Source organism: Lissotriton vulgaris, chromosome 3_1, assembly GCF_964263255.1.
Source record: "Lissotriton vulgaris chromosome 3_1, aLisVul1.2, whole genome shotgun sequence".
Taxonomy (NCBI): domain Eukaryota; kingdom Metazoa; phylum Chordata; class Amphibia; order Caudata; family Salamandridae; genus Lissotriton; species Lissotriton vulgaris.
In genome coordinates this window covers 1,811,802,388-1,811,818,724 of record NC_141689.1, presented here as the reverse complement: position 1 = coordinate 1,811,818,724, position 16,337 = coordinate 1,811,802,388, and the positions used below count along the sequence as shown (strand labels likewise).

The window sequence follows — 16,337 nt, the reverse complement described above, 5'->3', positions numbered from 1 at the left end:
GTAGTGTACTCACTTTCAAAACTGCATTCTTGTTTTCCTCCCGTAGGTTAACATTGCTGAACTGAAAAAGTTGCACTAAGTGTCTACTTTTTAACACCTTGGCTGCTTGAGGTTTTTCCCTCCTGTGCTGCAAAGTGGGATTTATCTCAGCTCGTCATGAGCACAGCTCCACTGTGCCTCATGACGAGCTGTTGATCCTCATGAGCAGTGAAGGGGTTAAATTGAAAAGCATTTCTGATAACAAACGTGCTTACCTTTTTAACAGACATCTCGCTCTTAAAATAAATGTTGACAGAAGCTAATTTTTATATAAATTGGTGTGGATCTCCTTTTTAGGTCTCGCTGGTGTTAGCAGCGCAAAGCGCTGCATCCAGCGAAAGACCTTATGTTGTGCACTTTCCAGGAATGTTGGACAGGGGAAGGGATCGCGCTTTCCCTCGGCGATTTCATCTCGTGGGCGCGCACACCCAGCCCGGCGCCTTGCACATCTCCTGTTCAACATTCACTGCAAGTCAGCCTCTCGCCTCTCTCAATCGCGCGCGCACACACACAGTCACACTCATGCATGCACACAAACACACTCTCACACACGCATTGCATACACACACTGCATACACGCACGCACACCCCGTCCCCCCCCCGCCCCCACCTGCTCACCTGGCTCTTTTGTCGCGACTCCCCTGGTATCTGCGCCGTATCACCTGGCACACGCACGGGGCTTCCCTCACTCATGGGAGCCCCTCTGATGGAGCCGGGACTTCAGCACTCAGGCTGCAGGGTTCTGGACGTTCTCCCGGCGGTTCCTTCCTGTTTCTTGTGCAGGCCCCGCCCACGTCCCAACGAAGGCTGCCTGACTTCCCCGATGTCGCAAGGCCAATGCTTGTTATTTTTAAGAAAGATGCTTCTAAAACTGGACATAGTCAATAATGTAGCGCTACATCCATGAGACGGAGGGGAGTAATCATTGTCACACTAAGTACAACGCAGCGCTGTGAGTTGCCCATTGACAAATCGGGATAAGTGTCACGACTGCATCTGATCACATCGCGATACAAGTGATTAACTCCTTCACGCAGCTACAGCAAAATGGCTGATTAGCCCACAATCACACCGTAAAACACAAGTGACTCTGGGATTAACCCACGATCACCACGGGGATACAGAATATGCGCTGTGCTAAGGAAGATTGGGGTCGGGGATGCTACAAGCGTCCGACCAATGGTCATAGTGAGACTTTAATTATTCACTGACTGTGACTGTCTTTAGTGTCAGACCGAAGCCCACAGCAAGGCGCTGTGTAGGGCGTGCAGCCTTGCCGGGGAAGGAGGGGTTGATTAGACCAAGTGGGTTGTATGGTCTGCTCAGGATCACACTCTGAGGCCAGGGAGAAGTTTTGATTGGCACAGTGCCACCACGAAGGCCCAATGATTTGGTCGCATTCTCCAGGGCGACACTGGATATTTGCCATCGGAGTGCTAATGGGGATCCGGCCAAGGTCACAGGGACATACGGGGAGGCGCTGTGGTGAGCCACGACTCACCCCCGAGGCCCAGGGAGGAATTGTGACCAGTGACCACCCTAGGGTAAACGTTAAGTGGGTAAAATACACCCAAACATTCTGTTTCCGACTTCATTTACAGTGCATCCAATAAAGCGCAAACCTGCTTCAACCGAGGGACTCGAGGAGCTGCGACAGGCGCACCTAATAGGCGTCACTATCAATTGAGTGAACTCGCTTCGTCACTGATTGGAACGAGTGCGAGTGGATGAATGGGAGAATGTGTACAAACTTGGATGGGTGACTTGATGCATTTATGCCTGACCGAGAGAGCGCATGGATGGATCGTTGAATCGGTGGGTGAGTCCGCAGATGGTTGACTAAGTGAGTCCATAGATGAACGGATGAGTGAGTGCCTCGAAGAATGCTCACGTGGGCGAGTGAGTGACTACATGCATGGATGCAGATAGGTTACACCAACTTTACTGGAAGAAATGACAATGTCAATAAAACAGAACGAATCACTAACACTAGGCCAGTGGGACACTTTCAACGTGGTTGGCTACCGTAGTGTCAAACTGCTCACAATCTATACAGAATTACCACCACTGTTATGCATAAGTGGCCATTCTCACGCCACCAGAGTCAACATTATGCCAAGAATTGCTGCTGGACTGTTCCCATGAGGCACAGGGTCAGACTGATTTGCATATAGCCATGTCTGAACTGGGATGGCAGAGTGGGCTAAAGAACGGTGATGGATCAAACCCAGATCTTTTGACTGGGTGTGAGTGTTTGATTGGTTCAGATGCTCCGTCCATTACCTCCTCCTTTTGTACCGCTTTTGGGCGCCATAAGTGTGGCAGGGTATGCTCAGACATGAGTCCCTTGCTCACTTTGCCACTGGATTCAAGCAAGCCGGGCTGAAGACGGCTGGAATGCCAGAAACCGGTCCTCTGAAGCTTGTTTCCGGTCCACGGAAGGCATGGCTTGGCAGTTCGGGCTGGACTGTTCCCATGAGGCACAGGGTCCAAATGATTTGCATATAGCCATGTCTGAACTGGGGTGGCAGAGTGGGCTAAAGAACGGTGATGGATTAAACCCAGATCTTTTGACTGGGTTTGAGTGTTTGATTGGTTCAGATGCTCCGTCCATTACCACCCCCTTTTGTACCACTTTTGGCCGCCATAAGTGTGGCAGGGTTTGCTCAGACGTGAGTCCCTTGCTCACTTTGCCACTGGATTCGAGCAGCCGGGCTGAAGACAGTTGGAATGCCAGAAACCTGTCCTCGGAAGCTTGTTTCTGGTCCAGGGAAGGCATGGCTTGGCAGTTCGGGCTGGACTGTTCCCATGAGGCACAGGGTCAGACTGATTTGCATATAGCCATGTCTGAACTGGGGTGGCAGAGTGGGCTAAAGAACGGTGATGGATTAAACCCAGATCTTTTGACTGGGTGCGAGTGTTTGATTGGTTCATATGCTCCGTCCATTACCACCCCCTTTTGTACCGAGTGTGCGCAAGCCAGCACCGTGCTCATGGTGAGCACACACCTGAAATTGATGCCACATTCTGCCAAGAATTACCACCACTGTGCGAAAACTGCCATTATGATGCCAGGGCCTTCATTATTTACGGGAGAGTCACCCTTATGCACCAGACACCCATATTATATATACCTCCACATGCATGCAAACAATGGTGCGTTGAGCACTATAAGCACACACCAAGCGCATAAAACTTTACAAATATTTGTCTGCAGCAAACACCTGTATACTCAGTCCCACTGCCTTACTAAACACACAAGGCATGTTAGACTCAATGCCCTCCCTTCCAACACAGCGACTGATTCATCATCCTTCAAAAACATTCACAAGAATTACAGCTGCAGCCTTAACACAATACAATAATACATCAAATTTATACAAAAATACAGCAACAAAATCGGCACAACAACATGAACACACGCAACAATACAGAAAAACGCACCACAAAATAAAACATCCTAACACAGCATATACTGCTGCTGCTATTGTATTCTGTCATTTTGTGTTGTTGACATGTGCTGTCTATTATTGTTTTGTAAGTTTGTGCTGTGTTGTTTTTTCAACAGGTTGTGTGTTTTCTGTTATTATTGTGTTATTTCTGTGATGTGTTGCTCTGTTCTTATTTCATTGTATTTTGTTATTTTCTGTTCTTATATTTGATGTTTTGTAATGGTATTGTGGTTGTATTGCAGTGGTTGTGATATTGGTGTTATGTTTTTGACTGTTTTGTTCTTGTTGTGGTATTGTAATATAGAGATGCTGTGATTCTTTTTTTGACATACCTCAAGCTCAATCTGCCTGTGTTGTGGGGTTGAAGTACAGTATGGGGGACACAGAATACTGGCAGCGGTGGTAGAGCAGCGGCGGCAGTCATTTGCTGCTATGACTTAATCATTCAGTGGTAAGGGGGGTAGCACGGTGGTGGTGGGGGCTGATCGTGTGCTGCTGTTAGATGATAGTGCCTTTGTGGTGGTAATGTAATGTGGGGAGAGGAGTTGGCCTAACGGCTAGGGAGGTTGACCTCTAATCTAGGGAACCGGGTTCGAGTCTCGGCAATGATGCTGAACATCCTGTGATTCTGGGCAAATGACTTAATCTACCTGTGCCTAACAAAATTAATGTGTCCTCATGTAACGCAACTGGTGCTTTGTAAAGCGCTCTGATACCCAATACCTTCTGTAGTAGTTTGCACGATATAAAACTCTGTAAAAAAATGTTTTAAACAAAAATGTAGTAGTAGGAGGTGGTAGCACAGCGGTGTGGGTGGGACCTTGGGTCTCTTAGTAGTGAGACCTCACTGCCCGGTGTGGTGGATAAACTCGCGGTTCTGTGACGTGAGTTGGTGGGTTGATCATGTGGTGGTGTGTGCGGGGGGTGTTCATGGCGGTATTTTAGCTGGAATGTTATTGGTTGATGTGGGTGGTACGGACATCACGTTCCGGTGGTAGTTCAGTGGTACGGGGTGGTAGTGCATAGGGGTGGAGTAGAGTGGGTGCAGGTGGCAGTGAATGTGCTAGGTGTGATGGTGGTGAGATTATTTCCAGTGGTCCTGTAAGAATGGGAAAGGCAGTATAGCAGTGGTATGTGGCAGTGTGAGGGGTGGTAGAGTCCTACTGTGAGGTGTTCCTCTAGTAGTGGCAGCTAGCAGTGCAGTGATGGGATGGTGGTGTGCTCTTGAGAGGGGTGGAGAGAGGAGGCCATGGGCAGTAGTGTTGGGATGATCGTATGATGATGGTGGGCTGGCAGTGTGGCAGTATGGGGAAAAGTGTGGGGGCATTGGGTTGTAGTGCGGTCATGTTAGAATGCCTCACGGCGGTTGGCAGTCCTGTGGAGTGCAGTATGAAATGGAATAAGCCTGAAAGACATTGTGATGATTGATATTAACCTGGAGGTGTAAAATAGGTCTGATGATTCGACCGCCGCTACTGTGTCAATTTGAAGATCAGAGCATGCGTCATTACGTCGTGCACATTCATCATTACACATGCACACCTACAAAATGACCCAGGTGTCTCTTTTTAGGCCGAGCCTGAGCAGTGCATGCTCTGAGGGGCATGCTGTATTAATATGGATTTGCAGCTCCGCCCACTCCCTGCCAATATTTTTCATTGACTTGTGTCATTGTCCTTTGTAAATGCTGTCTTTGGATTCGTTAGTAGGCCTGTTAGTCTCTCCTTAGTACCGCCTTTTCTTCATTTGTAACCTCCCATGAGGACTGGCCCTTTTACTTCCGTTGTTACACAAGATGCTTTATTTATTCTGTAGTATGCTATAGGAGTAGTCGTGGTACTGCTTCTCTTAAATCCCATATAGTGAAAAAACATTCACCATTTAGAGCTTGAATCTGATTTTTTTTAAAAATGGAATTTTATTCCATGAATTATGCAGGCATTAAATGCAATATTAAATCAAAGCATTAATAGTTTGCAACACAGTTTCTCCAAACAATGGTAGTGCATTCAGTATTTACAGTGCTCTTATTGTGAAGAGAAGGAAGGGTAGGGTAAATGGTAGTTAGTCGGTGAGTTAGGGACAGGGTAAAGGTATGGTGACATGAACACATTTATTGTTACATAAAAGACGACCTTTCCAGCCTATTATAGGCAGTTGTTCCCATATATACATAGCTCATAGATACCTATTTCATAAGTTATTCCATTCTATGAGCTTGCGGACATGTGGTAGACAGTCTACGTTTCGACCCCTATGTACAGGAGGATGATTAGTTCCTCACGACGGGGTCTTCGTCAGGACAGGGTTAGGTAGAGCACTTGTGAAGGGAAGAACGGACATCGTTCGATCCCTAAAGGGCTCTCAAGTAGCCCCTGAAAATTCTGCAGCAGTGGATGCTTGCGGGGTAATTAATCTCCCGAAGCAAAGACTTAATCAAAAAACAGGGTCTCCTCTCAGTGGCTGTGCGGCTCAGGAAGTCTTTAGTCTGTAAGCACTATTTTCTTTAATGAGCTTTGTCCTACTGCATACACGACATGCTGTCCTGCAACATCAAGTACGCAATGCGCTTTTTCACTTTCCAAGCAGCCCGGGACAATGGCGGTTGCTTCTTTGCAATGCAAACAGTCTCGCATTAACAAGAGTTTGAGTTATTGGCATTTAAAATGACAATGGCTTTTATTTATGTGTTCATTTTCAAAACAGATAAAAGGCATTGCCATTTACAATTCAAATAGCTTAAGCTCTCAGAAATGCGAGACCTATTGCATTGCAAATGCTTGTTGAGTTGTCACTTATTAGTGTATAACAAATGTCTTGTCTCTGTGTTAGCAAAACTGATGTGTTCTGAGCACACCTATTTTTTCAAAAATAAATATGCTGTAACCAATTCTATTGATCTGTGTGCTGCAACTAATAGAGTATACCCAAATACCCTTAAATTTAAACATGAAAATATGGCTGGTCAACATACTGTTGACTCAGACTTAGTTGCGCACAACTTAAATGATATCTAGCGATCAGACACTTTTTTATACTTTCTATTAATGCAGTTTATTCATGTTAACACTCAATGAATACCCTCAGAAACATTGTGTTATAATTGCATAAATATGATTTCATTAAAAATCCATTATCAAAGCAATACAATACAACTTTTACAATGAAGAAAACAATAAACTCTTTTTTATATGTTGTTATTCGCCCAATGCATTTCGGGACTATTGTGGGGTCCCTTCGTCAGGGGAAACACTGAAAAGTAAAATATAATATACAGGCGCATAAGTATGTTGTACAAATTCAATGGTAACATACTAAAATAAGCTTTTTTTAGACTCCTCCACCTAAAGTTAGCACCCAAGGTGTGAATAGTGTGGAACAAAGGCATAACATTCGTTCCCACATACACAGGCTCTAAATTTGAAGATGAAATTGCTTTCTATAAATTTATGAGAAATTTGAGACTGAGAAATTTCTTTGACAACATTGTACCTAAAGATGAAAACCAAACAACAAAAAAGATAGACATTTTTCGACCTAAAAGCACATTTGAAGCACCGACTTCACACAAGACATTGGATCTTTTTGAGACCTTGGTAATGAAGGATTTGAAAAAATTAAACTACAGACAAAACCGTTCAGTGTTGTATAGTGGCAGATTTTGATCAACACTGGTTATTTTAACATTCACATTGCTCTTATAGGAGACGGTTTGAGTTCCTAGCAGTCTCATGAAAGCCAGAGGGAGTGGCCTTCGTGTTCTTGTGCGAGTGGTTTTCATCATTTTGTATTTATTTTTTCCACACTATTCACACCTTGGGTGCTAACTTTAGGTGGAGGAGTCTAAAAAAAGCTTATTTTAGTATGTTACCATTGAATTTGTACAACATACTTATGCGCCTGTATATTATATTTTACTTTTCAGTGTTTCCCCTGACGAAGGGACCCCACAATAGTCCCGAAATGCATTGGGCGAATAACAACATATAAAAAAGAGTTTATTGTTTTCTTCATTGTAAAAGTTGTATTGTATTGCTTTGATAATGGATTTTTGATGAAATCATGTTTATGCAATTATAACACAATGTTTCTGAGGGTATTCATTGAGTGTTAACATGAATAAACTGCATTAATAGAAAGTATAAAAAGTGTCTGATCGCTAGATATCATTTAAGTTGTGCGCAGCTAAGTCTGAGTCAACAGTGTGTTGACTAGCCATATTTTCATGTTGTCTCTGTGTTAGGCCTAAGGCTGCTCAACCAGACTACAACAGGCTTTGGGTTTACATTGAGCCCTGTACACTTCTGGGGGGAATCTCTAGACTCTTTACATGTTATATACAATTATTTTTATATCACATGAAGTGTCCGCTTCCTACATACGGCCTCACAGGTAATATAACAGACCGTGCCTTAGGGGTGTAAGCCCTGCTGTATTTTATTGGGAGGGGAGTTGCATAGCTTATCTGCTAAAAAAAAAAAAAAAGGAGAAACCCCCATTGTGTGCTCTTTACAGTGGGGACTAATGCCAGCAAGGTCCCTGTAGATCTTAGGTTCCTTGTGGGAGAGTAGGGCTTAAAAAAAGGTGTGCAAGTAACGCAGGCCCTTATTCTTAAGAACCCTATAGCAATAGCACATGGCTTTGAAAAAGACCCCTTTCTTCAGGGGTATCCAATGCAGTTTTGAAAGTGCAGAGCCATTGGAGGATCATCTGGGGATGATCAGCAGCAGAAGGGCTGCTAAGTTCTGCACACGCTTAAGTCTCATCAGCCGAGACTGTGAGACTCTCAGATAATGGACGTTATAGTAATCCAGCCTAGATATAACCAGCTTTGGGGAGAAGCCTGAGGATCTTCTTGAGAGTTTTTAATAACCTAAAACACTTGGCTCTTAAGGTAGTGATCTCACTCTCAAAAAAAAGTTTAGCGTCAAGCCAGATGTTAATGTGACTTTCTGCTTTGGGAGAGGTAAAGGTCTGATCGAGTCTGGCCACCTGGCAGAGTTCCAAATCGAAGGTAATGGCAGTCTGCTTGAGTTTAGTGGTGGGTCCCTTTGGATGGCACAATACATTCTGTAGCCAGCCCTTAGGAGACCCTCTTTAGTACCTATTCCTTAGGTACTAAGAGCGATATTTACTAGGTACTTACAGGGCTGCTGAAGGTTTTGCCAATTGTTTGTGGGAAAGAACATTGGCACTGGGGACCTGGTTAGCAGAAACCCACGGCACTTCAGTCAGAATTGCTTCAAATACCAGTCAAAAAATAGCGGTGACCTTGTCAAAAAGGGCTACTTTCCTACAGTGTCTAACAGTACATAAAATCTGTTATTTTTATAAATTGGTGTCAAATTCTCTTATTAGGTGTCTCATATATTGGCTCTGTCTGTGCAACAAATGTCCATCACTCCTCATTCATAAACCTAAGCTGCTTGACCACACTACCACAAACCGGAGCACTTGGGATTTTTAAAGAAAGTCCCTGTAATGAGTCACCTGGACTCTCTACACAGTCTACCTCGTTTTGGTGCTCTATAGAGCCAGCTTCCTACATTAGAGTATCATTATAGGTTGACAATTGATGGCACAACCTATGCAAAAATAAGTGACCACAATACCCGATTTTCCAGGCATTTTATTGCACTCTCTTCTTTCCAGAAACCAGAAGAATGCACACAGACATCTGCTGCTGATGCAACTACTCTAAGTGAGGCCTCTCTGTCAGGCGAGACTCCAGCACCTGTTGAGAACCTGCCCGACTTGTCTTCACTTCCAGTGGTGCCTCCTGTTCTGCCTGTAATGCCTGACGCTGTGCCTACTTGGTCCAATGAGCCCACAAGATACAATTCCATAGGTATTGTCTAAAACTGCTCATTTATATTCTGTTAAACTTCTACTCCATTGCTTATTCATGTTATTTGCCATCGGTTCAGTGGTTTTAGCTAGAATGCTAAAGTGTGGGTCTTGAATAGCAAGTACTGTAGTATAGAAGCGTTTCAGACTTCTGTTTGTTTCTGTTATTTATTAGATCTCTGAATTGAGAATTTAGAAGTAAACATGATGCTGATTAATTCTTTCTGTATTTTTTGCTACATTTCATTCGCCATCATAGCTCTGTGGTATCTCACACCCCTACAGCAAAACCTTTTATTTTAATGCGCCTAAAATCATCTTAAAATGACCAGTATGAGTGTAAAACATATTGTTGAGTAACTCGTTTTTGGAGCTTATTTTGATTGTTTTGGGTTATGGAAGAACAGTAGTACAGTACATTCGAATAGGCAGAATAAAGTCTATTGTCAGCACTCTTATTTGTTTTGTCTAATAATGTTGTTCTGTAGTTCCTGCAGACCTCTCCTTGTAACCTTGAACGTAACCAATCAGGAGACCCCTCTTTTACTGATACTTTTCTTGCCCAGCCCGTATATGGTTACACCACTTTCCAAGAACTACATGTGGCTCGCCTAAATTTGATACAATTCTGGACGTCTGCCCCCAACCATAATCCTTGCACTAGGACTCAGTTGTGTTTTTTTAAGACTGCGGTTGTGCCCGTTATTTCATGTTCTACCTAAGGCATGCAGTCATCCTATATTGCTAAAGCATTGGCATCTCTCCTATTGGTTGGAGGTTGAGCCTGTCTGCTATTTAACCTTCTAAAGTCTCTATAACCTGTGTGTCTGCATTGCCGTATGAATCTGTAGAATCAATCTAGCTCTAGTATCCACAGTCTAAGAATGTGTAATCTGCTTACATCTTACTATTACCACACTGCCCATTTCAAGTAAATTATCATAGCATGTTTGAGAATCTACTTTGAAGGGACAGCCTGGAAAAAATGAAAGTGTATTAAATACCAAACTGTAAGTAAGATTGTTCATAGGTCTAGGAGAAAAGACTGGTGCCTGACGGAGGAGCAACAGTTGAGAAAATAGCAAGTGAAAGGGGCATGAGAACAGTATTAGAGGATGATGCACAATAACTTTGGAGTCAGACTCTGATCCTATTGACATGCCTGAGATGGGGTACCATGACATGGAAGACAATAGTGAGACAGCAAAGTTATTGCCGCCTCCTATTCTTTGACATGGCTGATTATTTTGCATTCAGCAATTCAAGTGGCCTGCACCAGTCACCTAAGACAGAGATGTAGTTGCCTTTGGGGCTTTGCACTCCTGAGAACTTTCATTCACTATATGATTCACAAAGCAGCCGTAGTCTAAGCACTCCCATTGCCCATGGTCGACTGTAAATCTAACTTTGTAATGGAGGTGATGCAGCCCCATGTGCAAGCATCTAAAATGCTATTCCCTTTCAATGAGACTCTCTTGCCCCCATTTATGGTCGCCTGGGAGAATCCTACCTCCACCCTGGTGGTCAGTAGGTTGGCAACGAGGAGTTACAGCCTTGCTCCAGGGGATGCTCCATTCTGTCCTGTCCATTCGTCTCCAGAGTGCTTGGTGGTACAGGCCTTGTGAATTCCCAACAGCCCCATGTCTAGAAAGTTGCTGAAGCTTGATGCAGTCAGTGGGTAGCCTAGCCCTCAAATCATTAAAGGTCAATTGCCAGACTGCCACCAATTCTGGCATTTTTGTGGCTTTTCAAGGGGATTTAACTTTTGGCAGCATTAGACCACACAGTCTCAGCATCAACCTTTAATCCTACTGTTCAGGCAGTACAGAGAGAAGAGCTAAGGTTGCACTTGCAATTGGCAGCACCTTCCTCCTCCTCAGTAGTGAAGTAGCTAGTTTGCCCTTGTCCAGAGCATGCAGAACTCCTGGGAGGCCATAACTTACCTGGTGGGTAATTCAACTTGTAGAAAGGGGGGTTATGCCCTACGCTTCCAATTGCCCATCCCTATTTCCCTTCTCTTAAGTCTCATCATTTAGAAGATTATCTCTGTATACTGCTGCATGATTTGCTGTGGAGTTGATACCAGAGGAGGAATTAGGCCAAGGGTGCTACTTTCAGTAGTTTACTGTCCCTAGGAAGTACAGTGTTCTTTCTGTGATCCGAGATCTTATAGTCTGGAATCTTTTCTTCTGCAAGTAGAAAAGCTGCGCTCCCTGGCATAGATTATGTTGATGCTGGAAATGAGACTGGAGGGTATCCCTCGACTTGCAGCTCTCATATTTCTATATATTGGTCCTGCAGTCTCACTGGAGGTACCTGCATTTCAGCTGAATGCTCCATTCATGATAGTACGCAGTCATCCCATCAGGACTGAGATAGTCACCTCAAGTCTTCAAAGGTGATGGCAGTGGTAGTGGCACAACAGTGAAGGGCAGGAATCCAAGTGTGTCTGTACCTAAATGACTGGCTGCTAAAAGCCGGTTCACCACAGCCGCTCGTGTGCCACCTCCAGTTAACACCATCTTTATTGATCCTGATCTTTTCCCATCAACTTACCCACATCTCATCTAGAGCCCTCAGTATCTCCTCCCTAGAGAGTCTGAAACATTCATTTATGATTAAAGTGTTTTGTTAAGTGGTTCCGATTCCAGTCCTGTTGGTCTTACTCCTACTAGGTTTGGGTTCTTGTATCCTCCTTATCAATTAAGTATCCTTGCGCATGAGGGATCTCAAGTGGGCCCTCTGCAGGCAGTGGTTCCAGTATGGGAACAGCTGTCAGACTCTGTGGTGATCTCCCAGGAGACTGCAGGGACCTGACTTAGTGTTCGGGGAGGAGAACCTGTCCCTATGGAAGTCCTGTTCTCCTCCAGCTGTGGCCAAGTTCGTGACTGATGCTTCGACTTTCAGGTGTGGGGGTTTCTCAGGAGGAGCTTATGAAGATTGAGGCGTGATATATTTCACATCAACCTGTTTAAAAAGATGGGGATATGGCTGGTGCTCAAGGCCTTGCTTCCTTCCCTTTGTGGTCAGTTTGTACAGATTTTGATGTATAAGACCACAATGTGGTATGTCCACAAGCTGATAGGAGTGGGGGTCTCACCGGTCCAGTTCAGTCGAAAAACGTGGAGACTGTGTGCGGACACACCAGCATTGTATCTGGCTAGTTGCCAATCACCAAGCTGGGTCTCCTAAAATCTGCATCAGTATCTGCTTTCTGATCCTAAATGGGGCCTCCATACAATGGTAGTTCGAGACTTCTTTGATCTGTGGGGCACCCTTCAGGCAGCTCTCCTTGATACTAAGGCCAGTCCCCACTGCCAACAGTTCTCTGCCTTCCCTAGGTAAACACGTTCCATTCCACTTAATTATGAATTTCCTCTCATTCCTGTGAGTCCACGTGTTCTTATGCTGTAGTTAGGACAGGGCCTGTGTTTAACGGATTACTCTGGACTGGCCAAAAAGGGTGTGATCTGCACTTTCCCTGTGCTCCGTGCTCCAGCTGCCTCCCATGGAGGAACTCATTTCTTAGTAAGCAGGACAAGTTCTGCATCCCAGCCTTCATAGCCTCCAACTTAATGCCTAGAGATTGAGTGGGGATGTCCAATTTCCTTTCAATTGCTGCCAGAGGTGGTTGATGCCATTTTATCTGTGCGTCGTCCTGCCACTAGATAGATTGTTCTACACTGGAATGTGGGATAGATTTGTTGTTTAGTGTGCTAAAACAGTGTAGATTACTTGATAGATTGCCTGATTGGAGGACCTTCACTTCGCACTCTTGCTAGGTTGGCAGGGTTGTTCGGTGTTCAAGTGATACATTGCTTCCTTGTCAATTTTTCTCTGCCTTCCAGACCAGCCTTCCCCTTTTCAAGTCTCCTATCATGACAAGATTTTAGATGTCACTGACAAATTTGTTATACCTCCATAGGATCTGACCTCAAGTGCTAACTTATATGATAGGCTTTACTTTCTAACCTCTAAATAGTTGTCTGTCAAGGTTTTTCATGTTCAAAATTGTTTCTTATAGCAGTTATTCAGGTAAGTCACAACAGTGACCTGCAAGCACAGAGCGTCTGCCTCCGCTTCACATTTTCCTAAACAAGTTTGTCTCTCGATCCAGAGCTGTATTCCTTCCAAAGTTGGTGAGCACTTTCCACCTTAGACAATCCATACCCTCCCTGTCTTTTATACATCACCACAACCTACCAGGGAGGAGGAAAGATTTCTCAGTCTGGACCCTAAAAGAGCAGTTAGCTATTACATCAACCACACTAAAGAGTCTGATGCGATCTCTTTTTAAGGTATGCATGGCAGCAATATGGTTAAAGCACTCCAGAAGAGAACTTTATCCCCACTGGATATTTTTATGCATTAAGATGTGCTACTCTCGTACGAAGAAAGAGCCTCCTGAGGAAATCAAGCCTATTCCACATGGGAAAAGTCTTCTCTTTCGACCTTAGCCAGAGTTGTACTTGTGGCTAAGATCAGTTGGGACACAACATAGATAACACTTCATACCTTTGACAAACCTATTTGTTTGAACTCTGAGGTGAGAAGGGATGGCCATGTCTAATGTTGCTTGCTGAAGGATTTCTTTGTATGACCATTCCCTCACTCCCACCTCTTAGAGGGGTATTGCTTTGTAATCTATTTAAGAGGTGAAGAATCTGCTGGTAGAAGTATCCATCAGAAGAAAAATGTAACCTTTGGCAACAATCTTTCTGGTGGATACCTCACTGATCCCGCCCACCTCTCCGCTCTGAAAGATGGTTAACAGTAGACATTGAAAAAGATTTCAGTTTAGGTTGTTGCACTGCACATTGTCCTCCCTCTTCTTCTGATCATTACCTCAAAGGGCACAAAGGAAATAGATGGGAAACTGACATCAGAACTCTGGCTTTGGTGCTTTATGGCTAGAGTGCTGATGTAAGTTCCTTTTTGTACTGCATTTTGCTGATGTGTGCCGCCTCATCCTCACAACAAGGGGATTACATTACTACAATGGACCTCAGTATGTTCAAGGCATGTGAGCTGTAGATCACATGCTTTGCATAAGATCGCCATCTAGTGTTGGGTCCGGATGTTTGCACTTTGTTTTTCTTGGAAGAAGTTTTCCTAGTCACGAGATAGGAACTTAGACTCCATCTTCAGATTGTTTTTTTCCACCATCGGGTTCGGATGTATCTCGCTGCACTCTGGTTCGACGTCGATCCTGTGTTCCTTCTCGGCGCGTATTCCATTCACACAACTGTATTGTTTCCGTTTGCGTTCCCCTTTTGTTGTGGATCGTGATTCCTGACGAACACTTCGATTGGAAAGCTTGTGGTAGGCCCGTCTTGTCTAGTACATGGTTTGACTGGCAGTCGATGGAAAAAACTCCTTTCAAGTTCTTTCCTCAGTGCCACGCAAAATACCTGCGCACCAACTCACACAAGGTGTGTAATTTGTGTTGGTCACCCTACCACAGAGAAGACCACTGTGACTCGTGCTAAGCTTTCCGCTCTCAAAAGACACTTTGCGATCGATCTCCTATGCACCCTTCTTCTCCTGTACCTCCTCTCTGACCTTCTATTCCTTTTAACATTTCACCTCAAAGTTCACCAGCTCATTCACCACAAAATTCTCCACCTCAATCTTCACCTCCACAGACACCTCCTCAGAATGAAGATGAGTATAACATAGGGGATGGGGGAGACCCAGATGAGCTCTTCCCATACCCTAGTGATGTACCAGACTGGGAATATTCAAACCCACAAGATGTACCAGTTACGTGAGGGGCAGTTATATTCAAATAACAAAATTTAGATGCTCCCTAGTTGCTGCTGATACGTGTGCAAGAGCCATAAACACTAGTGTTCTTTTAAGAAGACAGGCTGAGCATATTTGGATTTAAACCGGAGGTTCAAGCTTCTGTATCTGAAAGAGACTACTAGCCGCAGATTCCTTCACGTAGAATTATCCCCATGCGTGAGACTGGATCCAGAAACTTTTTTTGCCACAGCATAACTGCGCGCCGGGGAGGCGGTGACATCACGCGACTCGGCCTAGGCGTTGTCCGCGTACGTGACGTCGGCAAGGTCACATAAGACCTGCCCCGGCACGCCTATGTCAGGTTTTTCCATTTCCACGTACAACGCGGATCCGGTCCTTGTTTATGGCCCCTTTTTCTTCCATTTCTTTTTGCTGGAATAGTGTGCGAATTCCTTCGGGCTTCAAACCTTACAAATGAGGTGAGGGTCCGTCGCCGACATAAAACACCCACAAAATGTGCATGTGGTGTTTGGGGGAGGATCACGGCACCACTGATTGTGCGGCGTGCCAATAGTTGAAGCCGAAGTCGCGGCGGGAGCTCCAAATGAAACTTCTCTTGGTGCTTCTCTCGACGTCCTCCCCCCTGGTCTGCTTCGGCAGATGGCTTCAGATACGGCCGTGGTTGTCGTCCTCGCCCTTCTCCGATGTCACGTGGGCCTCGCTCCCCGGTGGGTAAGTGTCACAGTTTGTCCCCGGGGGCTGGTTTCCGGCCTGCTGGGGGCATGAACTCTCCACGGGTGATGCGGCCCCTCGTGTCGTCCTATCCACCGTTTCCCGGTGTTGGGGTGTTGAGAGCCCAAATAGAGACAAACGCGGCTGCTTTGCAGGCCTCGCTGGCGTCTCCTCCTCCTTCCCCTCCCGGGACGTAGGCTGATCCCTTGCCCTGCGCAAGGCCCTCCGTGGCGCCACCGGGGGCTCCGGCGCCAACTGGTTCGGATCCAGGCTTGGAGGATGTGGTGGTGCTGTTGGGGTGCGGCTCCTCCGGGACACCTCCTTCAGGCCACAGTGTCAGCCTTGCCGCAAACTCCCACCGGAGTCCCTTTGGTGTCGCAGGAGGTCGCCGGGGCTCGGGTCGCATCCCCGAGCCCCTCTCGCTCCTTTGAAAAGGTGGCCCTGTCTCAGGCCGAGGTGGTGCCGCTACGGCGCCTCCAGCAGTTTGACCGTGCCGAGCCACTGGGGTCGGTGCACCCT

At 45.4% G+C, this 16,337-nt stretch overlaps 1 protein-coding gene across 1 annotated transcript in view; it reads left to right on the top strand.

Annotated features, from left to right (window-relative positions):
- OTUD4 (OTU deubiquitinase 4) overlaps positions 1-16,337 on the top strand; it is a 577,225-nt gene that overhangs the window by 439,778 nt on the left and 121,110 nt on the right. The window contains exon 17 of the mRNA XM_086962254.1: positions 9,144-9,339. Within this exon, the coding sequence (XP_086818380.1) occupies positions 9,144-9,339 (196 nt within the window). The remainder of the gene's footprint in view (positions 1-9,143; positions 9,340-16,337) is intronic.